At 43.9% G+C, this 27,935-nt stretch overlaps 2 protein-coding genes across 2 annotated transcripts; one reads left to right on the forward strand and one right to left on the reverse strand.

The window, feature by feature from the left end:
- Nucleotides 1-3,924: 3,924 nt before the first annotated feature.
- On the forward strand, nucleotides 3,925-27,844 carry pld6 (phospholipase D family, member 6). Its single transcript, XM_075462660.1, has 4 exons — nucleotides 3,925-4,057; nucleotides 22,259-22,437; nucleotides 22,813-23,042; nucleotides 27,191-27,844. Exons 2-4 carry the CDS (start codon nucleotides 22,259-22,261, stop codon nucleotides 27,532-27,534), a joined length of 753 nt encoding a protein of 250 aa, XP_075318775.1. The 5' UTR covers nucleotides 3,925-4,057; the 3' UTR covers nucleotides 27,535-27,844.
- On the reverse strand, nucleotides 9,811-15,675 carry LOC142378316 (transcription elongation factor 1 homolog). The gene is made up of 4 exons (XM_075462661.1): nucleotides 15,570-15,675; nucleotides 15,098-15,234; nucleotides 14,928-14,998; nucleotides 9,811-11,132 (listed from the first exon to the last, which is right to left on the reverse strand). Exons 2-4 carry the CDS (start codon nucleotides 15,211-15,213, stop codon nucleotides 11,068-11,070), a joined length of 252 nt encoding a protein of 83 aa, XP_075318776.1. The 5' UTR covers nucleotides 15,214-15,234; nucleotides 15,570-15,675; the 3' UTR covers nucleotides 9,811-11,067.
- Nucleotides 27,845-27,935: the final 91 nt, after the last annotated feature.

Below are 27,935 nucleotides of genomic sequence, written 5' to 3' on the forward strand. Positions count from 1 at the left end.
GACAAGGAAGATGCATTTAGGAAAAAAGAGGATACTTGGATTTGCTACATTGATTTGATTCCAGCCATTATGGAGTAAAATATAATCTATTTAATGAGAAAAACTATTTTACAAAATGGCACTAAAGATCAATTCTGAATCTAACCCCAAACCAAACCGTGCCAAGACGTTTTAATCATATGTTACTGGGTCTGTATGAGTAATTGTGTGTGTGTGTGTGTGTGTGTGTGTTTGCTTGAGAGCACGCATGCATGCGTCCCTTTGTGTTTGTGTGTGAACTGCAGCCGTGATTTCCTGTGATGAGATGAACTTTGCTCCCTGACTCAGCATCTGTCTGTTTGGCGTAATGCTTCTGACCCCCAGGTCACACAGAGTCTGGGGCTGAACTGCCTTGTGTTTGTGTGTGTGTGTGTGTGTGTGTGTGTGAGAGAGAGAGAGAGAGAGAGAGAGAGAGAGAGAGAGAGAGAGAGAGAGAGAGAGAGAGAGAGAGAGAGAGAGAGAGAGAGAGAGAGAGAGAGAGAGAGAGAGAGAGAGAGAGAGAGAGAGAGAGAGAGAGAGAGAGAGAGGGAAAGAAAGAGAGTGCAAGTGAAATAAGAGATTAAAAAGAATGTGGAAGAGTGCAGTTTATCACATCCCAAAACAAATCAGAGGCTTTTGGGTAATAAAAAAGTACTATCTGTCACAGTAAATTACAAATGGAGGTCTTTGCCTTGCTGCAGTCTCCTGATTATGCTCAGTGGTCTGCCTCTGACAATTATGAAGCCATTAACACAGTGTGTGAATGTGTGCACTTCTGTGTGTGCGTGTGTGTGTGCGTGTGTGTGTGCGTGTGCGTTTGTGTCAGACACAGAACGTAAAAGACGGCGAGGCTCCAGAGCTGCCGATTTGAGGAAATGTTGTCATTTATTTTATGGCCCCAAGGCTCCAGTGCATGTTTTACTCCAGTGAGCTCTACAACATAAAACTAACCTGCCCACCACCTGTCTGCTCCTCTGTCATTTGTAAGAGCAGAGAGAGAATGAAATGAACAAAAGTATCTGGAGCTAGTTTAGCGCATGCATGGGTTGTTACTGAGCTTTCAGAACTCTCTCTCTCTCTCTCTCTCACACACACACACACACACACACACACACACACACACACACACACACACACACACACACACACACGTTTCAAGTTTTGAGGGGCAGATCCATTACAGACCACCAGATGAGGAGAGAATTATAAAAGGCTTAACCACCGATCCCATACAGCATGTCTGCTAAAGAGGACCATCAACTGAATGCAAAAGTCCCATTAGAAGCAAGAATATGTGTAGGAACACACACACTTGTTTTTCTATCTTTGTGGTAATTCATAAATTGCACAATGCATTTCCCAGTCCCTTACTCCTAACCCTTGCCCTAAACTTTACCATAACACAATTGTAACCCGGACCATAAAACCCATAAAATACCTTTCAAACATGTGGGACCCACCATTTGGTCCCAACAAAACATATCGGACCTCACAAGTATAGTTGTCCCTTTTGTTTTTAGGACCTTATGAAATTAGAACAACAAATACACACTTACACAGATGTACACAACAAGTAATAGGGAAAGCTTTGCTGAGATCCTGCAGAAACATACTTAAAGAAATGGCTATTAAGATTTAAGCATTACTATTTCTAACAGCAGCAGAAGAAGAAGGGGATGGAGAGGAAGAAAACATAAGCAACGACAGATAATAGAAATAAGAGCGTTAATCAAACTTAGCACAATATAGAAATGCTAATTAATCATTAAAACTCCAAAAATTATTTTTGACATTTATCTTATTGCCGAGCTCATTACTATTGTTACCATTACCTCTCATTGCCATTGGTTAATTCACTAATATACATCCATTCAGGTAAATCAGGCCAGCTGCACACATGGGCGGGTGGCGGTTAAGGAGATTTCTTTAAAAAAACGCAACTAAGAACGTTATTTCAAATACTTGATGTCAACAGGTGGTTGTATTGATGATTTGGTACAAACGCAGCAAAGATGAGCAGAGGATGTCCAGTTTGTCAATAAAGGCATCAGAAAATGATTCACTTTGACTTTTAAAAACAATGTTCCTAAAAGAAAGATTAGAATGGATTTGCATATTTCCCCCTCTCCAGTGCACATTATTGTTCAACTATTCATGGGATCGGGAGGAACTTCAGGCATAAGAAGTAAGGGCCTCTGATCTCTCACAGCATCAAGACCATCAACATCAACAGCTGACAAATCCACATTAGGAGAATGCTGAAGGACCCCTTTTCTAGCACAACAATATGGAAATACTTTCACAAATGCCCCTTTAACTGTTACCGTGTGAAAATGATGCCTCTTGTTAACCTTGTTCTTGGGCTCTGGGACATCTGGGATGGACTGTCACACATGTGCTTTTTCAGTATTCCAGATCTCTTTTTTTCTTTCTTTCAGCAAATAGAATCTGGGTTCTCTGGACCAAAGACAGAAAGATTCCAGACTGTTATCAGGAACAAGTCCAAACGCCAGGCTCTGTGATGGTATGGGCCTGTATCAGTCAGCACAAACGTTCAGTGAGATTTCAGAGTAACATATGCTCACAAACTCACACTTTTCCAGGAATGTCCATCTATTTTTCAAAAAGACAATCCAAAACAAAATATTGCATGAATTACTAAGATGTAGCTGGGGAAGAAGCAGGTTCAGGCAATGAACTGGCCTGTTTTCAATAGAGAATGAGTAGAGACAACAACCGTGTACTGTTGCACACCTTAAGACTGGAAGAATTGGGCAAAATAACAACTGAAACTCGCTCCGTTCCCTCGGTGACAGAAAGTCTTGTAAGTGATGTAAGAAGGAATGGCACCATAACAAAACACTGTGTCAGCTTTTTTTTTTTCAGAGAGGGTTGCAGGCAGGCCTAAAGCGCAGGGGTGCATGTTAACAAATGAAATGCAGCTCACAAGACAAGACACACAACGTCTTGGGTTCTTAGTGTCGGCAATGGAATAAAAGTCCATGTAAGTATAAGAACCACTGTGTTACTTTCTGTTTTTTTTAATGAAGAAAAACATGAGAAACAGCACGTTTTGCCAAATGGAAAGCACTGTAAAAAAAAAAACAATGTACATTCAGAATTTATGACAGACAGCTGAAATGCATACTCCATAACTGACATCCCTATATGGCCCTACAAACTACCATCTAATTCTTCTATTGATTTGTCCACCTCAGATTAACTGGGACTGCCAGATAATCTGTTTTGCATGACACTGCAAACTTATTCTGAGAACAATTAAAGTCAACGGCGAAACAAACTGTTGTTATATCTTTCTTCTCTACATTAAATTGGCTGAATGTAGTTGTTGAGCAGGGTTGCGTTGCATTGTATTGCACAGGTCTGTTCAGCCAATCACTCTAAGACTGCAGGCGTCAGAAAGCACCACAAAGTAAAACGACATAAATGAGACGAGAACGTCAAAAAAAAAGACCCCCCCCCCCCCCCCCCCCAAAAAAAAAAAGAATAAATAAAAAAATCTGACACTGTGTGCGGCCAGTGAGACAAATGAATCCCCCATTCTTAGTCGTGCGTTCATTGTGTTAACCCTAAACTCTGTTTCCATTGGGCCTACCGGTGGTCCATCATGACTTCCAAGTCCCCGGACACCAGAGTAGGAGCTGCTGCACTTATAGAGCATGCTCTCCGGCGGAGAAAGAGAGAGGAGGAGAAAATGATAAGAGGAGGAGAGGAGAGGTGAGAGGTGGCAGATGAGTTACATGGTAAGGGATGCTGCTGCTGCTGCCGCTGCTGCTGCTGCTGCACAGGCTCCGCCGCTCCAGCCCTCCCTCGGAGAAAATGGAAAAAACAAGGAGTGGTTATGTGATTCCCCACGAGCGGGAGGAGAAGCGCACGGCGGAGAAAGGAATAACGGGGAGGGGGTCGGAGGGGGCGTTTCCCTGCACAGCATAACCTATTCTCACACTTCAGTGTGGATACAATGTATGGCATATGGAACGGTTTCTGCGTGGCAGCCGCATAAAGCGTGCACAGAGCGGTAAGTGAAATGTTCCTTTTCTTCTTCAGTAATTTCACATTAAAAACGCTTTGATCACTGTGCGCGGCGTTGATCGGGGTCCTGTCACTTTGGGCTGATCAGATCATTACAGATAGCCTCTTTGTTTATAATCCCTAAAGTGACGAAAACAAGACTTTGTGGGTTTCAGCTGAGACGGTTTGTAACAGCCGTGACATGAGATGAACGCCCGATCAGTTTCCCGTTGGCACGCTTTATGATTTGATAACTAAACAGGTTGGTCCCAGCAGCATCCCTGCCAAGTGCCTGTCAGATGACTTGATGAGAAATGCACCTGCACGCAGCTCAGTATTTCACCGCCGCAGCATGCCAACGTGTCTTCCGCCTGTGCAGCCTGTTGGATGAAAGAAAAGATGGTTCAAATCTCTTTCACACTCCCTTAAAAAAAGGCTCAAAATTCAAACCACGCTTGCCATTCTGAACTGGGTTCTCCTTGTCAGTGGGAGCGGATGTATTTACAGACAAAGAAAGCTTGATATCCAAGCCTGTCACGTAGAGAACAGGTGCTGGCTACACTTTTACAGTGTGTGGCTGTGTGGTTATCTGGGCCAGTAGGCCAACTGGAGCCCTGTGCATCAGGGCCCTGCAAAGATTAAGGAAACCAAAGTGTCTATGTTAAGTTTGTCACAGAAAGTTTGCCAAATGCAGGGAGTTCTGTTTTCTTTTACACTCTGGGCTGGATTGGATGCAAAATAGCCATCACTGGTTCATTTTTTTATTTTTTTGTGTGGCTATTAGAAATGACTGGAAAGGTTTGCTGTTGCAGACATAAGCATAAACATCCTCATAACAGGGCCTTTAGTTCCAAACAATTAAGCAATAATGTGCAAGCAGCAGCCCAGCATCCGCTCGGTTTCTGTCTCCATCACAAGCCTGTCTTGTCTTTGCCTCTGGCACAGCCACTTGTAATTCTGCATCCTATTCGAAATACCAGGTACATGAAAGGATTGATAAGTCTGTTTGTCTCAGGCGTAGATATGAAACACAGACCGATTTTCTTTCATTAGGCCCTCCAGCTGGAGCCAGTTCACTTTCAATCAAGTCAATTCAGGAAATTTGATTTTCTTATAAATGCAAACCAGATGTCTTTTGGCATCAAATAAAGTTCTTACCAGTCTATGTAGCCGTTATTTGGAACAAAATTTCTAATCATAAATAAATGGATCCGGCATCAGTTTGCATGGATGTGACATAATAAAAAAAAGAGGCCCGCTTGTCCATATGCTCAGAATTGCTGCTGCAGGCACACCCATATGAGTGTCATGATATCACAGCTTAACCTCGACGTCTACAGTGAACACACCGAAGCGTGTCTCCAGATCAGACGGCGGCGCTCTGGTGACACCGAGCAGACACGGGCTGGTCCTGTGTGGCGAGTGGGGCAACAGCAGGGTGTATTTTTACACCGGATCTCTGACACCTTCGTACATCTCTTCACAGCTCACAGTGAGAACAGAAGACACGTCCAATTGGGTTGTCATCATCAGCAGGCCAGACGGGGACAGTTGGGATGGAGGAAGAGGCAAGAGGCGAGTGGGAGGGAGAGGGAGAGGAGGAGAGGGGACGAGAGGAGTTTGGTTAATGAGGGAGACGTCAAGATCTTCTCAACTTGCCTGGCGGTGACAGCAGGTTAAGACTCTCACCGAAGTGCGAGAGGGGAGAGGACTGCCTGTGGCAAATGGGAATTTTCTAGGAGTGTCAGGTTTCATGGTGTGCAGCTTTGATAGCTGAAGGGATACAGGCGATGGTGTATGATTCATGTGCTGCAACGACTAAACAAACGGATCTGGGCATGAGAGAAATGGGCAGACGGGGATAAAAGGGCAAACAGGGAGCAGGAGTGGAAAAAGGCGGCAGAGGGATCACAGTGATTAGAGGGGAAAGGTTAAGAGGAAGAGTGAGAAGAGGGGGAGAAAAACAGAGAGAGGGGGGGAGACAGTCAAGTCTTGTTTGTAAACCGGCTTGAGTTTTCCAGGAGGAGCTGTCTGTGGTGCTGATGCAACACCAAACTCCACCGCCCCTCTTTTCTTTTCTTTTTTTCCCCCCAATGACTCTACCCTTCTTTCCTTCTCTCCTCATCAGCTGACAGCTACTGTGTCTCTAATTGGCAAGTTGGGATTGGGAAGAGTCTGTTTTTTTTTTCCTCCTGGGGACACAGCGAGCAGAACTGAGCGTGTGTTTTCACGGGAAGGAGGTGGGAAACAACAGTTGGGATGGTCAAAAAGGAGTGAGAAAGTGGGAGGAGGGAAGACGATAGGTGAGGAGGAGGGGATGGAGGTGAGGGCTAAACATCTGTCTGGTAATCGCTCTCCTCCCCTCAGTGTAGAGTAACACATACTGACACCTATTTGATAATTGCTGAGCATGCCCTCTCCCTGAGCGCTTGGCTCGCTTGATACCAGGGAAGAGCTGCTGGCAGTGTAATCTGTTTATTTTCAGCAGATCAGGCAAAGATGCAAAGCTACCTGAGTTTCTGTGTGTGTGTTGCTATTATAAAGCATTCAATCAAGTTATTAGTCTGGCTGTTAATCCAAGATGTGACTGCGTGCGGAGGATGTGTCAAGGCAAAGCCGCTGCATTGCCATTCAAGGATAAATACAATCTCTTTTGTCTGCTTTATCATAGGTGCTGTCCTTAAAGAATCGCCTCCACACACAGACCTCCTCCTTCTACGCTGCAATCTTATTCAGGGTGCAGATCTCGGAAAAAGGAGGGTTGTTCTGCGGAGTCCAGAGGAGAGATGAAGCGGTGGGCGGCACCTTTGCTCCGGTCTCGACCACGGGTATTCTTGGGTTGATAATACAGATGTGGATGTTATTGCTTGAGAATACGCGTAGTCGACTGGAAGCTACATCATCAACAATGGATCAAAAGCAGGGTGCTGTTTGATATGCAACAGTGGCAGAGCCTGGACAGACACATGTAAATGTATGGTCAGTCTGAGGGGTTTTTAATGAAGCACCCAGAAGCGATTTTTTGATTCTTTCAGTCTCTTTTTTGTTCAGTTGAAAAGGTTTTTTTTTTTTAATAGAATGCAATCAGGGGAAGCCAGGAACCCTAATGAAATCCAGGCACTGACAAGGTTTAGAAATCGTAGGTCTGTCAGCCATGTCCCTCTGTACACCTGTGGAGCAGATGAGTTTCATTCCTCAGCCAGACTTTGCCTCTCCTGCAGAGGCGCTGGCGGGGAAGTCTTGCACCATGCCACTAAGCTAAGCCTCGGGGCGTTAGTTCAGCAGGCTTAACCAAAAAGTCTTCAGACTCAGACGCTAATTCCAAGTTCTTGATTGCATACCCTTTTCTTTCACAAGTGATCCTATAATCTTAACGGTTAATGGGTGTCTTCCGCAGCTCTTCACACGCTACATTCACTATCTTACCCAGACTGAACAGCAACCGCACAATACGGTTCTCAGGCTGTTTGTGGGTTTCTGAACACAAGTGCCGAGGTTTCTGTGCTTAACCGTCACCCCTCTCTTGCATTCCCATTTGTGACTCTCCAGCTCATAGCTAACAATTTGTAAGTTTGATACCCGTAGCTGCAACAAGAGACGGTAACACACGAGGACACGTAAAAGGCTTGCACCTATGGCTGACATTTAAGCATTTGCCTCAGCTGACTGGCTCTCACATTGGACACTCAGACCCACACATACAAACACAAAACTGCACGAGGGTTCACATAATCCACATGCCAGCAGGGAGACGAGTTTGACAGATCTCATGAAAACAGGCACATCATGAACATTTGAATGCACACACACAATGCAGCGCAAAGGTTCACTGGGTCCATGTGCCAGTGGGGAAATAAGGGATTGACTGCTTTTATGGCTAACTATTTTTGGTCAGAATGATGGATGTTTATGTCTTTTATTGATCAAGTTGAAGAATGGGTTTGAAGAATTCGTGGACGTTCGAGCATGCTGATTAATCAGGTAGCAAAGGTGGTGGAATAAAACATCCTAAATTACATTTTTGGTACATTAGCATTATTGCCAGGTATTATAAATTAGAAAATCAACCTCTTTTTGCAAAGTCAGCGATGTATTAGCATTTAGTCACCCCCCACCCCCAAGATAAATTACACTCTTATCATTTACACTTCTGTGATTTCCTACCACTGCGTAAGCAAATCTGTGACAGTATGTAATTCTAATTAATCCGAATTTCACTCTGACGTCGTGTGAACTTGTTGATTGGGCAAAAGCCATTTCTGTGGTTATGTGTGTATTTATATGAGCGTGTGCGCGTGTGTGTGTGTGTGCATGCGTGTGTGCTTCTAAGCAACAAAATGACTATTGTGAGCACAGCTCCAGGTGCCTAGCAACCAAAATCGCTCTGTTTCCCTGGCAACAGTTGCCTCGCACTCTCTGTGTGGGTGATTGGCAGCCTTGACAACGGAGACGGAGTGACACTTGACCTCGCGTGCTGAATGGGAGAGGAGAAAGAGGAAGAGAGAAATAGAAGGCAGGGGGAGGGAGTGGACAGGCAGAGACAGAGGAGAGACTAAGTGATAATCATTCTCCATTGTAATCATCCTCCAGCATGTTTCATAAGGCGTCGTCAATACCTCTCCAGCTGGGGTCCATCATCAAATACAATACAAAGTGCAGCGCGCACATGCAGGGACACACTCCTCCTGGGTGGAGAGCCCAGGCAGGCACTCCACATCCCATCTATTATCACTCATCCCTGTCTGGTGCACAGCCTCGCTACACTGTCTTCTTTCATTTGTGCTCTGCTAAATTCTGTGCTCTGAGGGGATGAATGGATACTGGACTTCTAAAAATGTGCCATGCTCACAGATGCCACAGGACAGTAGTTTGACAGCCGCACACACAGAAACTGCGCTCAGCCCCGTTAAATATAATTGCCGTAATTATTAAAATGTGCTTTATGGGCTTTCAGTCTGTCCCATTTGCGAGATGAGGGGGTTCCATTGTACATGCTTTTCCTGTTCATTAAAAAGAAAAAAAAAAGAGCATGTTTTTTCGTGGCTGACAACCCTGTTTATGAAAAGAAATCAAAACCGGAACATAAAATCAATAAAAAAAAAAGAGCCCATTTTAAGTGAAACCCTGAGATGTTATTATATGTGAACTGTATAATCCAAATCAAACACAATGTTGTCTGCTGTTGTGTTGCAGCCATCAAATTAAAAAATAAATAATACTAGTAAAATGCCCCCCCCCCCACAATACATTTTAAATGTTCAGTTGGGAATAAAATGATAGTTAACATGATTTGTAAATCATTGAATTCTGATTTTTATTTACATTTTACACAGTATTCCAACTTTTTAAATTGGGGTTGTAGGTATGAAAAGGGTTCCTGGTTCGAATCCCAGCTGGGCTTTTCTGTGTGGAGTTTGCATGTTCTCTCCATGTATATCTGGGTACTTATCTCCGGCCTCCCATCATCCAAAAACATGCATGTCAGGTTAATTGGTGACTCTAAATTGTCCCTAGGAGTGAATATGAGCATGGGTGGCTGTTTGTCTACGTGTGGCCCTGTGATGGACTGGCAATCTGTCCAGGGTGTACCCCACCTCTCCCCCAAGTGACAGCTGGAACTTTTGAGGCCAGTCAAAATATATCTGCTCTTCTCAAAAAAAATTAAAAATAAATTTGCTGACCACATTTGAACGCGACAATTACGGAAAATGCATTGTTTCCATTTCACTACGCAAAGTATACACATGAAACGAGACCAAATGATTAAGTCAAATTTATTCATGATTTTCTGGACCACACATTAAATGTAAAAAAAACAAAAAAACAAAAACAGAGCTATTCTTGGCCTAAAGTATTGCTGTGTAGCATCAGAAAATGATCGCTCAGCTTTACAGATTGATTTCAAGGAGAAAGAAAACAAAATTTCTGCTCCAATGCACACAGACGATTTATTCCTCTTGAAAAAAGTTATTTCATTTAGTGAGCCGAAAACATTCAGTTAACTGCAACCTGAGTTGATTATGAACAATTAAAGAACCAATGAAACGAGCAGCTAAGTAGAAATGCGATGCATTTTGTTGCCTTCTATAATAGGATGACCCAACGCTGTGACACAAGAGTCTATGAGTGGCTTTAGCTATAATTACTATGAGGGGAGGAGAAAAAAAAAAAAAAAACAGCAACACCATGCCTAACAGAGCGAATAATATGGATTATTTCACACATACATAAGAGACTTGGATGAAATAAAGTACTCAAATGAGGCGCAATACTAATTGCAAAATGTGACATCATCCAGCTTAGGTGTTGACATGAAATACATTAACATCCAGCTCCAGCCCAGACTTTGTAAGGTCTGACTGCGAAGGCTTTGAGAGAAATGTTCTCTCAAAGCAGACGTTGCACTCGGTGTCCTTGTTGGATCCAGACTCGATGTGCAGGAAACTGGATGTTTTCAACTTTTAAATACACAAATACTGTATTAATTTGCCTTTCTCATTCTGCTAACCTGTTTGTACTTTCTCTGGATTCACAATAAAAAGCCGACTCTTTCTTTGACTTTGCCGCTCTCTTGTGTAAATTTTACATTTGTTCAGCTAACTATATCTGGCGGGTAGAAGCAAACTATCTACAACTAAATATCATGTTAATAACTTGCATTTGAATGATCCGAGAGCCATCTTAAAACAGATATTCCTGCTGAATGTGTGAGGAGAAATCATGGTGCCCTGCACAGAACGACTGATGCAACACCCGACAAGTGTCACTACTAGGTTTGTGGGCTGAAACATTACACAGGAAGGAAAAAAACTCAGGATGAAAGAAATGCTTCTGAGCAGGTTTTCGCCGACACCTCATTAGCTGGACTGCCGTTCACAGGGACCAAACGAAACTTGTCGATAATACTACTGAAAGTTTCTACCGTGCCCTTTGACCCTCTTGATCCAAATGGGCATATTCCACCAGCCACATGCTCATCATATCCAAATTCCTGAGATACTTCGGTGTCCACGAGGACTACTGATTGGCTGCTTCACAGGCATCTATCCAGTCACTGTACACATCAACTGGCTCTGAGAGATCTGATAAGTAGTGGATTAAGGAAAAAAAAAAAAAAAAAAAGAGACATTTATAGCACAGAATAAGAGCTTACATTATAATTAGATGAAACCAATACATGAGGGGGGGGCAGCAATCCAGCTGTCATATTGTGAATGTAGTTATGTAAAAAAAAGTAGGTAGACCCCTCTTTCAATTCTAAGTTTAAAGAACGTTTAATTTTTAAATTCTGATGTTTAACAGATCTTCATATGGAGTCAATGCAACCTGAGAAACTCAGCAACACGTGACATAACACACTGTGCTATCATTTATCAAACATATAACACAGTCAAAGCGCTTCAGAGGCAGTGTGTGGAAAAGCTAAATGCAGCATAGATCAATACGGCAGCTTGTAGAAGCTCGTATAGCTGCAATAATTTTAACGTAATCCTTTTTCTGTATGAGGGTATGTCAATGCAGAGGGATTTTAGACCACTCTTCTTCACAAAGCTGCTTCAGTTCACTGAGGTTTAGAGGCATTCGTTTACGCGCAGCTCTTAAGTTACCACAACAGCAGTTCAGTCAAATTTGTGCCAATATGCTGTGGTACTGTACTGCGATGTGGTCGGGTTTCACCAAATATACGGCGCGTTATGACATCATGACCAAAATATCGCCACTTTGGTCTCATCTGTCCAAAGGACATTTTTCCAGAAGTCTTGTGGTTTGTTGAGACGTAACTTAAACTGAGCTGTCATGTCATGGCTTTTTAGATGAGACTTTCCCCTGAAGCCCTCCCAAACGAGCCACACCAGTTCAGCGTTTTTTTCCAAATTGTGCTGTCATGAACTTTAACATTTAACACGCCAACTGAAGCCTGTAGAGTCTGAGATGTAGCTCATGGAACTTTTGCGGTTGCTCTGAGCATTGCACAGTCTGATCTTGGGCTGAACTTGCTGGGCAGCATTACGTTAACTCACACCTGGATGTTCCAGACCAGCGAAGTGCCTAAACCTCTGCTGTTACACAAACGCTCACACCTGCTGATTTGATTGCAGTTGATTGGCTGCACCTGGCTGCTGTTAACACTCTTAATTCCTATGCAAGCGGCGGGGGGGGGGGGACTTTTCACGATGAGTTAACATGAAATGTTTGCTATGTTTGAACTCATTTGCCAAACTTGTTTCCATCTTCTCTTGTGGGCATAAACTTATTTAACAAAGGCAAAACCTTTCTAAGCAAACAAAAGAGATTTGTGACAGACTGTTTTTTTCTTCTAATTTCCACTTTAACTGACAACCATGAGACAAAAGCAGCAGCGCTTGCTGGTAGTTATGAGAGCTGACGGAAAACAGGGAAAGACTGCAATGTTGTCCTCATCGCTGACATTGTTTTTGATCGTCCTGAATTGTTGAGACACATTAATTTGATTCAACACACAAAAAAGTAGCAGTTGCATTTTTACTGTCGCTCTACAATCGGAGCTGCGGAACACAAGAAGAGAGGAAGCAGCTCTGACTTGCTGATCTGACTTTGTCCGATTTTCCATTGTGTTTTTAAAAAACGTCATGGAGGTCAATCGAGCTCAATGCGAGGTCCTCCTGCCAGTTAAGACACGAGGACGTATGCAAACATCAGAGGACAAGTTCAATCAGTTTTCTTCGCACCATGTGAGCCTAAATCTGAATGATTCAAATGCAGGTACCGACGCCATTACACACAGCTCTCTGAACTCCAAAAACATGCACGCGCATCTGTCTTTCTAGAGCAGCCCACAGCTGACAAGAACCGTGACTGAGCAAACACGGCCGTCACGGTGTGAACATTTCTGCAGGCTGAGCACAGAGGAGATGCGGCAGTGTAGTTGTGCTGTTAGACCAACTGGATTAGATTACCACGGCGTGATATTGATTCATTTTACAATTGAAACAAAAATGTTTCTGCCTGCGACAGCTTGATGTCGGTAACAGTTTGACGTGGCGGCTTCTCGTGGGTCAGGTTGGTTTGGCAACTGTACGGAAGCAGGCGTGAAAGAAATTCACGGTAAAGGCCTCGGTGTGCTTTTCCGTCGCTATCCGTCAAAGGCCGTTAAACCTTTCGAAGTTCTCAGTCGCGACGACTATGGTGAGAGTCGTTGATTGATTGTTTACCTTCCGGCTCCGTTCCACTCCTCACAGTGAACGATGGCGACCGAGAGAGAAAGACTGTTGTTGGAGTTGGAGCTTGTTGATATTGAAATGCAAATAATTTTGACCAAATGTTGACCGGCACACAGTAAACTCTTTCAAAAATGGCGGTTGTTGTTGTTCTGAGAGGAAGGAGCTAAACCGGAAAAGTGATTCCGGAAATTATGTTGTTAGCCGACCAATCACAAGCCTTGCGGTCTCCGCGAGTCTCCGTCTCCTCGACGGATAGATAGATAGGAAATTTGGCCGACGCATGCAAGCAACGAAGAGCGTCTCCGTCGACGGAGACGCTCTTCGTGGATCTCCGTAGACGACCATAAATCAGGCTTAAAGGAGAAGTTCACTATTTAAGACCTTGAGTCCCAGTTCCAGCTTGTTTATCAAGAATAAGAAATGAGGAGACCATTTTCACAACAATAGCTCATTTCTATCCATTTTGGCTGTTTTCGCTGGTCCATCCTGCTGCTACAGACAGGGTTCCATTGGGCACTCTGTTCAATGTCCTTAAAACAATACTAATGTTAATTTTAAAGAAAAGGTCAACTCACCGGGTGGTTCGTGGATGTTCCTGTGTGTCCCAAAAAAAATTGCGTTGCGAAATAAAAGTTATTTCTTGCTTTATTTAGCATTTTGTAATCCAATTGTATTCCGTTTGGAAGACCTTTCACTTTCACTGTCAGATCACTGCGCCAGGGTGAAACTCCCATCTGGTGGCCGGGAGTGGGCTAGAGCCTCAGACTCAAATATAGAGCGGATGTTTACGTGCGTCGTGATTTAGCATGAAAAATAGTTCCTGAACAGCAAAGAACACGGATTACACGGATGGAAAACCATAAAATGCGCCGACATTTTTTTTTTTAATACCACTAACCACCCGGTGAGTTGACCTTTTCTTTAAAATTAACATTAGTATTGTTTTAAGGACATTGAACAGAGTGCCCAATGGAACCCTGTCTGTAGCAGCAGGATGGACCAGCGAAAACAGCCAAAATGGATAGAAATGAGCTATTGTTGTGAAAATGGTCTCCTCATTTCTTATTCTTGATAAACAAGCTGGAACTGGGACTCAAGGTCTTAAATAGTGAACTTCTCCTTTAAGAGCTACTTCCCCCAGTTCTGCTGTCAGCAGCTCCCGCCGACACGCAACATTGAAAATGTGATACGAAGATCTCTCGTATGCAACACAATCAGTAGATCAAAACACCTCAGAAGAATTAAAAGTGTGACCAAGTAACGAGACACAACGATCATGGCAGTGATGAGGACAACACCACGGCCTCCAGCAGTTGGTGTGACCCTCTGACACGTTCAGCCAACGGTCACAAGCTAAATAAGAAACGAGTAGATCCGTAGCACAGGGCTTAAAAAGTTGAATTACCTACAGTGCTTTCACAGTTTCAGTTTAACTTCATTTGATAAAATCTTAACAGCTACTATGACAACTGAGAGACCGGAAGAAAGTGTTTGGAATTCCCTGAAGAACCATGAGTTGACACCGTTTTGTCATAATTCTGCCTCATCAAAAGTGAACTTTCATGTTCAAAACTGATGTTAAAAAAAATTGCCTGAAATAATGTTCTAGCTCATCACTTCCTTTCTGTATGGGAAGAAAATATCACTTGTGGTGTGAACAGGTGTGAAAAAGGATACAGGTAATGGGAGTCTGGAACTCCTCCAAACAGACTGTACATGATATTATTCCAGTATTTCTGCTTCGCTCCCTGTGGTGACAAAAGATAGACAAAGATGAGTTGTCAAGCCATTCAACGTAAACGACAAACTTGTGAATTATGTTTAGAGGGACATCATTAGTGACTTACATTTTGACGTCACATGACTTCTCGTGGTTGCAAAAGGGGCAGGTGAACTGGCTGTCCAGATCCCCGGTCATCTTCTTCTTGGGGGGAGGCTTTCTTTTCGACTTGCGGCGGCCCATTTTACGTGAACTCTGAAAAGTCTGAGTGAACGAGACAAAACAAAACAAAACAAAACAACAACAGACAGCTTAAACAAAGCCAGCAAGTGCGTTCGGTGAATATCACGAAGTATGTGAGAATATCTGACCCGATTCAAGTTTGCAGTTGTTACACCATACTATTGGTAAGTTAGCAGGCTAACGTTAGCATTTTTTGCTGTTTATCTTCTGAACAACTTGAATCGCCTCACGACAAAAATACAAATCGAAATGGCCTCTGCTAAGAACTCGTCTTTGTCTTATGACTCGACGAGCCTCAACCATTAAACAGAACGAAACTGTTAAACGTTAAGTAGGAAAAGTTTAAGCTTGTTTACCTTTCCGTTTTTTTTAAATACACGTTGCAGTACTTAGCAAACGGATTCCTCCCTAAGTCCTGGCCCCCCGGCAACCGTTCGATCAAAATGATTGGAGAGAGTGTGCGCTCCGTGGCCAGCCATTGGCTGTCTGACACGTCACTCAACTTGACCGGCAGTGACGAAACGGTCTGACTGACATAGCGTATTCCCGCGTGGTGGCGACAGAAGCACAGTAAGGTGTGTTGTTCTGGAAATACTAGTGATGGCAAAACGAGGCTTTTTGAAGCATTGAATCATTTTGAACCATTGTGTCATAAAGTGGTTCACTACTCGAAGCTTCATTCAATTCCCTTGGGTGACATCTACTGGCGTAGCGATTGTTGCACCATAAGAAGTCCTGCGAATGTGATGCATAGGCTATAATAACACGATAATAACACGTATGTATGTGTGTTGTACATATGGGTTTGTAGTACCTCATTAAAGATTGATTAATTTACCCATGGAATAATAATTTGCCCTCTCCGGGTCAGGAATGAGATCCTTCCCCAAGTGGAGGAGTTCAAGTATCTCGGGGTCTTGTGAGGGACAAATGGAGCGGGAGGTTGACAGGTGGATCGGTGCGCCATCAGCTGAGCCAGAAGGAGAAGCTCTCGATTTACCAATCAATCTGTGTTCCTACCCTCACGTATGGTCACGAGCTGTGGGTAGTGACCGAAAGAATGAGATCGCCAATACAAGCGGCCGAAATGAATTTCCTCCGCAGGGTGTCTGGGCTCTCCCTTAGAGATAGGGTGAGAAGCTCGGTCATCCGGGAGGGGCCCGGAGTAGAACCGCTGCTCCTCCGCATCGAGAGGAGTCAGATGAGGTGGCTCGGGCATCTGGTTAGGATGCCTCCTGGACGCCTGGTGAGACGCGTCCCACTGGGAGGAGACCCCGGAGAAGACCCCGGACACGTTGGATCTCTGGCAGGGGAACGCCTCGGGGTCCCCCCAGAAGAGCTGGAGGAAGTGGCCGGGGACAGGGACGTCTGGGTTTCTCTGCTTAAGCTGCTGCCCCCGCGACCCGATCCCCGGACCAGCGGAAGATAATGGATGGATGGATGGAATAATAATTTAAAAACAATGTGAAAAGTTTTGGTTTGTCATTCATATTTTCTTTGGGAGTGTGCTTGGTGTAATAAAGAGAGTGCTTGTGTTAGGTGTTTTTATTCAAGAAAAGTAGTTTTTGCATAGTAGAAGGGCTCAAACGGTTTCTTTTTTTTTTCTCCAGCTTTGGAAAATATTCTTTCACAGGGAACAGAGGAGGCTGGTGTGACCAAGAACTGTTTGGGTCGAAATATTCCCACACTTTAGAACGCTTCCTCGATGGTTGCTCCATGAGAGAATAATCCAAAACTCCGAATATCAAAAAACGTGAGCTGTTCGTAACGTATAATACGTGTAGAACGGGGACATGAACCGGGGCTTCAGCCATCTTGAATACACTGAATCGCGGAAAATGTTCAAAGCTCCGCACATCAACTCGAAGCAGTCAGCTGACTCGGTCTGAATGAAGCAGTGAAGTGGTTCAAACGTCATCAGTGACGTCACATGAAGCGAGCTCCGGCCCACTGCTTCACTAAGCGTGCTTCGGAGCTTCGGTGTTGGAGGTAACATCACTACATGACACAAATAATATGCAGCGCTAAAGCTTTCTACATATATGAAATACAGTGGAATACAATGTGTTATATGAATTTAATTTGCAACGCCCTCTTCCTGCTACTACCTTAAGCTGCTGCTGAAACTCAAACCACCGGGGAAGTAGAAAATTTAGGCCGTCTTTGTTATCGCGCCATATTTACTACGAGCTGCATCCGAAACTTCTCGCTATACGCCTCAGCTCATGTGACCGTTAACGTGCTGCGGATAATGTGCAACACCACACAGACAACTTCATTTAAGTTTGTGATTTGAGTTAAACACTACCAACGTGTGTTTCACGTTGTGTGGCGCGACAAGTGCTAATACACTGGACTGGCGGCTGTGCACCGCTTTGCTGCATCAACGATGCGTTCACTGCGCGGCATCGTGCACAAGGCTTTACAGACCCAGAAGAGTTTCAGCAGTCTTTTGCTGCTACCTGTTGCAAGGTGGATTTAAACCATACAACTCCGCCCACATACAAGTCATTTCTCATGTTACTTTAGAAACCACACCCACAAATCGTAATACCTCGACACTAAAGGCTGATTCTTAAGGCTCTAGCATGGTTGCCGCATCTGCTCGCGCGAGCGGTGTTGATGACGTCACGAGTTCGTGCCCGCCATAGGACCCTATATAGTGGCGCAAGTCGTTGCGCGCCAGTAGTTGCAATTTTCTCCGTCACAGAGGTGGCGCTGCTACGTGAAGGTTACCGCTACTCTACAACCACGAAAGTGGAGAAGAAAACAATGCCGCTGTCAAGAGCAAGAATACTGTAATTAATGATACTGCTGCAGTTTTCGGATCATTTTAATTTTTTAATTCAGTTAAAAGAGGTGAAGGTTTGAAGCCCCCGGCATCAACAGAGTCTCTGCCCTCTTCTTTCCTTCACGTATCTGTCCCGTAGCTTCTTTCACACATTCTTACAGAACTCTCCCTCTTTCCCCAAAGTTCTGCCAATCTCTGTGCACCAGTTTTGGGAGTTTACGTCCTCCCTGTGCTGTTTCACTGCAGTTTCGTACAGCTGCCTGTACAAACGCACCTCCTCACTGAGCCGGTCTCACATCGGTCCATCCGGTTCGTTGTGGTCGGCGCCGCCAAGTTACAAAAATCGACTGGTGCACGACAACGCGCTGCGCCGTCTTTTCAAGGCAAGCGCCAGGCCTGAAACGTCATTTTGACGTCACGGTCCACCACCGCCGTGACAGACGCGGCAACCATGCTACCGCCTTTACTCGGCGCAACCTCGCTCATACTAGCTGGTCGCAAATGGCGCAAACGGTCACGTGACCCAAAATTCCGCCACGCCCCCCTTCGCAAGCTAGAAAATCCTCGCGCGCACACAACTTTTTTTCTGACTTCGCACGCCCTCCACCGGAAACAGCTGACCAAGAAAAAGAAAAAATGAACACTGCAGAGACCGCGGTGACCGAGAGGGTGTGCCTCTACAAACATCTGTACGACACGTCTATGAAGTTACACTGGGACAACGTTTGACAAAGTTCGTCTTGTTGCAAAGGACGAACAATCCACCATCTCTTCTGTTTTTGCCGCAGCCGCTTAGCTCTGAGATGCATATACAGTTCTACACCCAGAGTAAATTCATTCCGCATCAGATGTGCCAGCCTCTGCTGACGTGACACCACAGGTGGCATTGTGTATGCCTTCTTCGTATGCTTTTCAGCTTGTTTCCTCAACAGTGACGCCCGCTGGTCTGGAGAGAACTGCAAATGTAACGCATTCTCGGCGCAAACTGCGCTTATGAGCTGAAGGAACTGTGAAGGGGCTGGCGCTTTCGATGACGTCATTAATGGTTCTCGAGCCAGAACAGTTGCGCGTTTGCGCCGAGTATGAATCAGCCTTTACTAGCTGGTCGCAAATGGCGCAAACGGTCACGTGACCCAAAATTCCGCCACGCCCCCCGTCGCAAGCTAAAAAATCCTAGCGCGTCGCAAGGGCGTGCACACAACGTTTTTTCTGACTTGCGTGAGCTCAACCGGAAACAGCTGACCAAGAGAAAGGAAAAATGAACACTGACGAGACCGCGGTGACCGAGAGGGTGCGCCTCTACAAACATCTGTACGACACGTCTATGAAGTTACACTGGGACAACGTTTGACAAAGTTCGTCTTGTTGCAAAGGACGAACATTCCACCTTCTCTTGTGTTTTTGCCGCAGCCGCTTAGCTCTGAGATACATATACAGTTCTACACCCAGAGTAAATTCATTCCGCATCCGCATCAGATGTGCCAGCCTCTGCTGACGTGACACCACAGGTGGCATTGTGTATGCTTTTCTTCGTCCGGTTCTTCAGCTTGTTTCCTCAACAGTGACGCCCGCTGGTCTGGAGAGAACTGCAAATGTGAAGGAACTGTGAAGGGGCTGGCGCTTTCGATGACGTCATTAATGGTTCTCGAGCCAGAACAGTTGCGCGGTTGCGCCGAGTAAGAATCAGGCTAAAAAGTTGTGTGCGCGACGATTTTTTAGCTTGCGACGGGGGGCGTGGCGGAATTTTGGGTCACGTGACCGTTTGCGCCATTTGCGACCAGCTAGTAAGAATGGGTCAAAGCGAGGTTGCGCCGAGTAAGAATCAGGCTTAACGCCTACATGTTGTAGCTTTTTGCTGCCACTTGGGGGCAGTGCCATAAATCTGTGAGACGGTCTGAGCTGTGAGCTCATTCCTGCTGTCCTCGTTCCTTTTGCTTTGCTTTGCCGTGGAAAAGAGAGAAGTCAAAGTGGACAAAGATCTGATTTGTGATGAAGTCAAACTAAGCGTTCAAATAAAGACGATTGTCCAGAGAAGTTTTTGTCTGAGCTGTTCACCCGTTCTTCTTTGCTTTGTATGGTTTTTGGCGCTCCGTAATCTTTGTTGTGAAATCAATTGCTGTCCGCCCCTTCCAGCTCTAGGTGGTGTGAGCTAACTTTCAACTTAGGCTGGGAATAGACTTACTTTTAATTGTGGATATGCATGTTTATCATGGTTGCCCAGCGTATCCCAGGTTTGTTTGGAGTGTAGTGTGTGCTAGGGCTGAACGATATGGACAAAATTTCATATCTCGATATTCATGCCAGATATCTCGATATCGATACGATACGATATGACTACAGGTTTGATGAAAACCAAGCATTTTTCAGAAAAATAAAAACATCATAAAACAAAAGAGTGCACTTTTATTGATTAATTTTCGCCAAGCACGACCTGCACAACACCTCGCTCTGGTCGACATCATTCTTTCTAAATCCAAAATACCTCCAAATAATGGAGGATGATTTATGTTTTGGCACAAAATTAGATTCTGCACTGCCACCGGCCGAATTATCTTCCGCGCTCATGTCACTTTTCTTTCGTTTCTTTCGTTTTGATTTCGCCGTGAATTCCCCGTGAATGTGTGTGGCTGTGTGCGTCTCAGTCTACTTCTCCCTCACTCCCACCCTCCTATGTTTGTCATTGGTTGGCTTCAGCTGTCGATCCACAGCAAGCGTGAAATAAGCTTTGTGGTTGGCTGGCGGTGGGGTGCGTTCAAGCGCAATCTTAAAAGTAATGTTTATGGTGACTGCCGGAGCTGTATAAGCAAGGCGAGCGCGGGGGAAATATATCGTTTATATCGTTGCTTTTTCGAAATTACTTTCTTGAATGTTCATATCTCGATATAGATACGATAACGATATATCGTTCAGCCCTAGTGTGTGCATATCCTGAAAAATGAATGCTGCGCTTTCGTAAGCTCCAAATATGTAGGCGACTGGTCGGATGTAGGGTCATAGGGTCAGCAGAGGTAAAAATGGCGGGAAGTTTTGAAGGTAAACTTGTAGAGAAAGTCCACAGTTATCTGTATATTTACGATGTTTGTCAAAATTGCTGATTAGAGATCAGTGCCAATTTTGGAAACATGCATGCATTGAGAAAAATGTTGGAGAAATGGGGAGGGAGCAGTGCCTATGGCGTATTTTTTTTCCAGCATGAGTCATCTGGTGTGGCCCCTGATGGAATCATTGTACACAAATAGGTATGTAAAGAATTACGCCCACAATGGATGAAGTGTGATTAAAAAGAATGTATATTCGGGCCTTAAAAGTGTTTGCTCAGCACAGCATCATCTCTGGAGCCTGTACATTGATAGCTTTGTGGAGCAATGAAAGTATGTCCGTCTGTATTAGAAAAAACGGACGCAGATGGATATTTCCATGTAGGTATGAAATCAGCCTTTAGCATAACCAGTCAAATTCATGTGGGCAAAGTTTGATGATCCAAATGGATTCACAGCTTGACATACTTTTAGAGGTAACTTCAGCTTGCATTTTGAATGAAATTTCATTGTTGAATATATTGCATTGGTAAAGAAAAATTTGTGTCCCGATAACTATTATTTCAAATGATCCCACTCTGTCTACTAGTCCTGTACGAGTATTTACTGGGTGACAGCTGATCAATAGTGGGGCCCCAGTGAAAAGGGACTGGCAACGCTTACTACTGTAATACAAATTGGAAACTTTAACTATGTATCCCCAAATTTTGTGATTGATCTCTTTCTGATCAGCTGACAGATTAAAGGCTTCTTCATGTGTTTAGAACGTTGTCCGACTGCTTGAAATAATATAAACAATTTAAAGAGAAACTATGATCTTTTAGAAAATGACACACCGCTGTTGATGAAACTTCCCCCGGGTTGCTGAAATTAGTTTGACCTTCAACAGGTAGAGATGTGAAATTCAGCGTGGACACTGTGCAGTAGTGGTTATAGTCCCTGGAACATCACCAGCGAGAGTTAAGTTTCCTGCAGAATAAATAGTTTTCATGATGTTATAGATGTCAGTATTGTGGTGAAGGGCTTTTACAGTCTCCCACAGTGGCAATAGACTGCAGCAAAGACGTGTTCAATTTAATCGACTGTAAGATCTTTTTGAAAATGTCAATAATCAAGTAAGAGAAGAGTCATGTCCTCATAACCCTTGGTTGGTTACCCTAAGTACTTGAATACAAGGCAACTGGACTTAATTAAATCTTTGAATGTTGTGTGGTAGATGTCAATAATGGTGACCATGAAGGTGGTTGGTCTGGGGATGGTGGCCCTCACTCTCAGTCTGGAGCTGCTCGGCTGGTTCTTCAATCGCCTCAGGCCGAGAAGAACCCTCAATGAGGTCCTGTTCTTCCCCTCAAAGGTGGCCTGTGTGGAGCACATTTTTACTCCCACTTCACCTCGGTAAGTGAAATGTAAAATGACTTCATGGAATACAGCTATTTGTGGTTTTCGTCATGTCATCGTTGGGACTTTTTTGATAATGTATTTAAATTTTTCAATGTGAATCAGAAACTATTTAGCAGTTTACTGTGAAGACACAGCTTGACTTTTGCTTAGTGGCACTCCACGACTTTCTACTGTATTTCAGTGGGAGTTGTCTTTCGTGCCCGAAGCATATTTTGTGTGTTTTCCAGAGACCGAAAGACCAAAGAAGAATAGAAGAGAATAGAATAGAAGAAACTTAGGCAAACTTAGGGGTCTTGCTTTAAGTGACCATTAGGCGTAAGAATTGGCACACAGCTAACCAACTTTTTTTCCTGGTTTCTGCCCCTCCAGTATCTGTTTCTGCTCGTTACCTCATGGCACAGACACCTCTTTTTCCCGTCTTCTCCGCCGCCTCCTGTCTGCTTCCAGCACTCTGGACTTGTGTGTTTTTTCCTTTTCCAACATGGATCTGAGCAGGGCTGTACTGCTGCTACACAGCAAGGGCGTGACCATCCGAGTCCTTACTGACAAGGACTACTCGGCCATCACTGGCTCTCAGATAGGGGTCCTCCGCAAGGCTGGTAAGGGACACATATTTGTCTGTTTTATTTTAATCATAATAAAATACATATTCCTTCAAGTTGTATGATAATGTAGCAGTGTGGCCTAACCCAACGAGACATATATAGCACTTTTAGAGATACTATTAGTTTGAAAAGAAAAAAGTCTCTTTGACACCTTTATTATAGACACATTTCCTTGAGATACGGGAAGTATGATGGTGGTCTTTGTCAACAACTGGAGCTCACTCCATGTTCTCGAAATTCAAGCATCATTGTCAGGAAGCCCCAGGTGATTTCTCAGTGGTGAACACTGAGAAGATGGAGTGTCAGGGTGAGTGGAGGGTTGTTGCCTCCACAAGCCCTGGAGTGAGTCAGAGAAATGGGGCTCTGAAAGTGTCTGACTCATGCTGTCTCACTTTGTCTCGCAGCCCGCTCTGCAATTTAGTAAATCACCGCTACTGCGTGTGGTTAGGTAAGAATTAAGTAAGTACCAAACTGGCAACCAGACAGCAAACGTTATTAGGCAAAGTGTTTCTGTATGTGTGTGTGTTTTAGTGAATGGTGACTGCAAACCTCATGACAAAACTCTTTGGCTCAAGGAACAATAAACTCTTCCTCTCATACTATATTTTCTGATTATCTTGCAGAAACATTTTTATTCTTGCTGAGCGTAAATGCCTCCAGCATGCCGTAGCTGAGCTTGCTGCCACTGGTCGAGGTACAGGGATTATTCCCCTTTTGTGCACAGGCTCTTAAAAGGATCTTAAAGGAACATCTTCCACACTGCCGGTGTCCTGGGGGGAAAATTGGAAAGGTGGGGATCTTTTATTGCTGGTTCCATTTGCCCTTGCCCATCATTTTTGTCTGTCTTCACCTGGCGAAAAAGAAAAGAAGCAAAAAAGCCATTAACACAGAGGGATCAGAGGACCTGGGAGGTGTTTTCTTGGAAGAGGAATGCTCAGAAAATGACTTCAAAACCCAGTTCTGGTAATTACAACAGCAGGCCCAAATTATGGAATCCCCACGCTTTGCTTTTTTTTATTTTGTACTAAACAGATGTGAAACAAAACAGTTGCATTTAACAGCTGGACCTTCTGGCTTAAAAAAAAAAGCAAAGAACACCTTTTGTCAACTTCATCAGACGAAGTAGAGAAAATAACTATGGAATCACGCAACTGTGAGGAAAGAATAGTGAAATCGTGAACCCAAAACTAAATAAAATAAAATAGCAGTCAGTGTTTTGTTTTTAATAACAGCTTAAATTCTCTGAGGCATCGACTTCCCTCACCAGTGAAAAGCAATGGTCTCCATCCACCATGTTCCAAAGTTTGGATACTCCATACAGGTTGTATTTATCATGCTGAAAGAAGACCGCAGCATCACCGAACCTCCTTTTGATTGATGATGTGAGAAAAGTGGCCTAAATGTCAACATCCACTTGGGAATGTGCTTGTTTTTCTTCAAACATCACGTTTTATTGGACCTGCCCAATGCAGATTAGTGATTCAGCACTGAATACCTCTTTCATGCATACATCCACAGTCCACGCCTGCTTTTCTTTAGCTCGCTGTAACCTTATTTTCTTCTCTTTAGGTGTTAGTGATAATTTACCTTAAGCTTTTCAGAGTGTGACTCCCATTTCCTTCAGCCTGTTTCCTTACCAATGCTGACTCTTGTTTCTACACATTTGCCTTTAATTTCTTTTGTTATACAGTTTCTATTTTCAGGCACATCGCTTTGAGTTTTCTGTCATGACTCTTTGATGTTTTCCTTGGTCCGTACCTGTATGTTTCTCTTTTACAACCTTACCATTTTGCTTATACTTGCTCCACATTTAGACGCAGCTAATTGGGAACACCAACCTCTTGCTACACCTTTCTGAATGAGTTTTTATAATCCCTTCCTTTGTTTCAACTGACAGCTCTCGTGCTGGGGCCATTTTTCCTGCCAATCAGCTTGTTAAGCCCTACAGCTGCTCTCTGTTAACTGCAGACTCATTAGCATATTTGTTTTAGAAATGTAAATTACAAGGTGACTGGCAACCTGTCCAGGATGTACCCCGCCTCTCGAACATTGACGACTGAGATAGGCTCCAGCCCCACCACGACCCTGAGTTGGATTAGGCGGGTATAGAAAATGGATTTTTAAGTATATTTAACAAAGCTAGAATATTAAGCTTTTAAATAAGACTATATCCACAGGTTTTACAAGTTGCACTTCGAAGCCAAAGCTTTGAGAGCACATCTAGCTCTAAGAGGAAGTGACCATAAAAGTATACGCCAGAGTTGTTCAAATGAGGTTAGAGAGCTATGACTGTGTTTACCGCAGACATCATTTTGTGCTGTATTTCACAGCTCCAGCTTTGGTTATTGGTGCTGGCACTACTTATTTAGAAATCCTTTTTAGTCTCGTTGTTTTTCAGTCTTAAAAGAGCAGCTTGATTAATCACTCATGATTGTAAAAGTAAAAGACAATACTGTAGAAAAGTCCTCAGCCAACCCCCGTCTCTTTATTTCCAAAGCGCCAAACTGTCTTGTGATCTTTAAAGTGGTCTTGAGCAATAGTTCCACAAGCTATCTGAAGGTCCTTCGGGCATTGGCTGCTTTTTCCTCTCATTTTCAATCCAGTCCTTGTACCAAACCATTTTCAGAGGAATGTTATTTTATTTTTTTCTAAGCAACTTAACACTGACCTATGAATCATTCAAGCATAAAATGAGATCACATTCAAAGAATGAACCGGTCTTATATATTCACATAATAGAGAACTTAGCATAGAACCCACTCCAAATCGTTCCTTTAGGCACTTTATACGTGCAGTGCAGTCTGTTGCAGAGATGCATTGTTTATCCTCATTTCTTTAGTTTTATCTATGAGAAATGCCTAAGAGAACACGGTACACAGACATAAAATCAAGAAGCTGTTTTTAAAGGAATAGTTTGCCTCTTTTGACATGACACTGTATGACATCCCATACTAGCAATATCATTTATGAACATTTTCTTACCCCCTGCTGCGAACTGTGAGCCGAGTTCCAGCCTCGTTTTAAAAAATAAAGCGTTCAAAAGAGTAATACATTTGCGTCACAAAATCGTTCATCCAGAAAAAGTCAGACCTCACAATTGCTTGGCGCTATTTTCTCTCTCCCTTATCACTGCCTGCTGTGTAAACTGTGCAGACCGAAGTGCAGACCGACCAGTCCCCTGCTTCTGAGCAGCAAACACTGTAACAGGTGCGGCTGTCGGCAGGCGGCAGCAGGCAGTGATATGAAGGGAGAGAAAATAGCGCCAAGCGATTGTGAGGACTGACTTTTTCTGTTGAACGATTTTGTGATGCAAATGTATTACTCTGTTGAACGCATATTATTCTGAGAAGCAAAACGCTTTATTTTTTAAACCCCAGCCAACTAGCCGGACTACCTTCGTCAACGCCAAAACGAGGCTGGAACTCGGCTCACAGGACGCAGTGGGGGGTAAGTCAAATTTAATAAATTTTATTGCTAATATGGAATGTCATACAGCTTCATGTCAAAAGAGGCGAACTATCCCTTTAAGGAAGGGAAATGGGGAGAAAAGGCTGAGCTGTGCCAAATGTGACAAGAAGTGGGCTGAAAATCAGTGGCAGCAGGTCTGATGGAGGGATGAATCCTCCCCAGAGTCCGGACCTCAACATTACTGAAGCAGTGTGGGATCATGTTGGCAGAGAACGGAACAAAAGGCAGCCCACATCCAAAGAAGAGCTTTGGGATGTCCTTCAAGAAGCCTGGAGAACTATTCCTGAAGACTCCTTAAAGAAAGGACAGAAAGCTCGTCTAAGAGTGTCCAGCTGTGTTAAAGAATAAAGGTGCTCAGACCAAATATTGACTTCAGAGCTTGGTAGAATTGTACGAGCTTTATTTTTGAGTAATATACTGTATTCCGTTCATGTTGGTATGTGTTTCAATAGATCACTGCACCTTCTTTCCATTTTCCTAACGGCACATAAAAATTGAGGGATCGCTCGAGATGTTTGCACAGCAGCATAGCTGAACGTTAGCATCAGCAGAAAATGGTTTACTCATAAACAGCTCACCTGCTTGCCAGCAGCCAGTTGTTTGGATAAATACAAAAACTGTACACTGCAAAGGGATGTAATGGTTTCACCCCACTCTCTCCCTCCTCTCCACAGGGATCTGTGTGCGCTGCGATGCGGCCTCTGTACACATGCATCACAAGTTTGCGGTGTTGGACGGCCGGCTGCTCATCACCGGCTCCCTTAACTGGACGCTGACAGCAGTGCAGAGCAACAAGGAGAACGTCCTCATCACCGAGGAGCCGGACCTGGTGAAACCCTTCATCAAGGAGTTCCACCGGATATGGGCGCTCAATGATCCAGCCCGAAACCACCAGAACCAAAAGCCAAGCAGCGATGACACACTGAGTCAGAGCGCAGGGAGCTTTGGCATTAGCGCTGACGTTAAATGTCTTCAGGCAGCTCGGCCACAAACGCCTCCAGGATCGATCTGCCCTTGACACGAAGAGACTGGGTTGACTTTAAGTTTAGGAGGACTTGGTCATGTCCACGTGACTGTTACTCTAAAAGATGATGGGAGTTTTATGACGTTATTTGTTGTTGTGAATAATCGGGCCAAGTCTGCAGTTAAGAGTTCTTGGTTTTTACACGTTTTGTTTTGGTCACGCTTACATTTTTTCCCCCGTTCAAAAGCTGTGCCTTTTACGTCGACCTGTGGCAGAGCTCCTGCACTTCAGAGTCAGATGGTGTTCATGTTCTGCTGGATGAGAAAAATCGTTCATTTACTTTCTTTTAAATTTACATTATGTCACGTCACAGGTTGCTTTTCTTTTTAAAACATTGTAAATTGGTCCAAAAATAAATGTAACATGGTTAAAGATTGATTTGATGTTTTTTTTAA

The sequence above is a fragment of the Odontesthes bonariensis genome, chromosome 4 (genome assembly GCF_027942865.1).
Source record: "Odontesthes bonariensis isolate fOdoBon6 chromosome 4, fOdoBon6.hap1, whole genome shotgun sequence".
NCBI lineage: Eukaryota > Metazoa > Chordata > Actinopteri > Atheriniformes > Atherinopsidae > Odontesthes > Odontesthes bonariensis.

Coding starts and splice junctions, on each gene's coding strand:
- LOC142378316 (XM_075462661.1), bottom strand. CDS start 15,213: ATGGGCCGCCGCAAGTCGAAAAGAAAGCCTCCCCCCAAGAAGAAGATG. Junction 14,999..15,097: donor AAGTCATGTGACGTCAAAAT/GTAAGTCACTAA, acceptor TTGTCACCACAG/GGAGCGAAGCAGAAATACTG. Junction 11,133..14,927: donor GTTCCAGACTCCCATTACCT/GTATCCTTTTTC, acceptor ACTACTTATCAG/ATCTCTCAGAGCCAGTTGAT.
- pld6 (XM_075462660.1), top strand. CDS start 22,259: ATGTCAATAATGGTGACCATGAAGGTGGTTGGTCTGGGGATGGTGGCC. Junction 22,438..22,812: donor TTTACTCCCACTTCACCTCG/GTAAGTGAAATG, acceptor CTGCCCCTCCAG/TATCTGTTTCTGCTCGTTAC. Junction 23,043..27,190: donor AGGGGTCCTCCGCAAGGCTG/GTAAGGGACACA, acceptor TCCTCTCCACAG/GGATCTGTGTGCGCTGCGAT.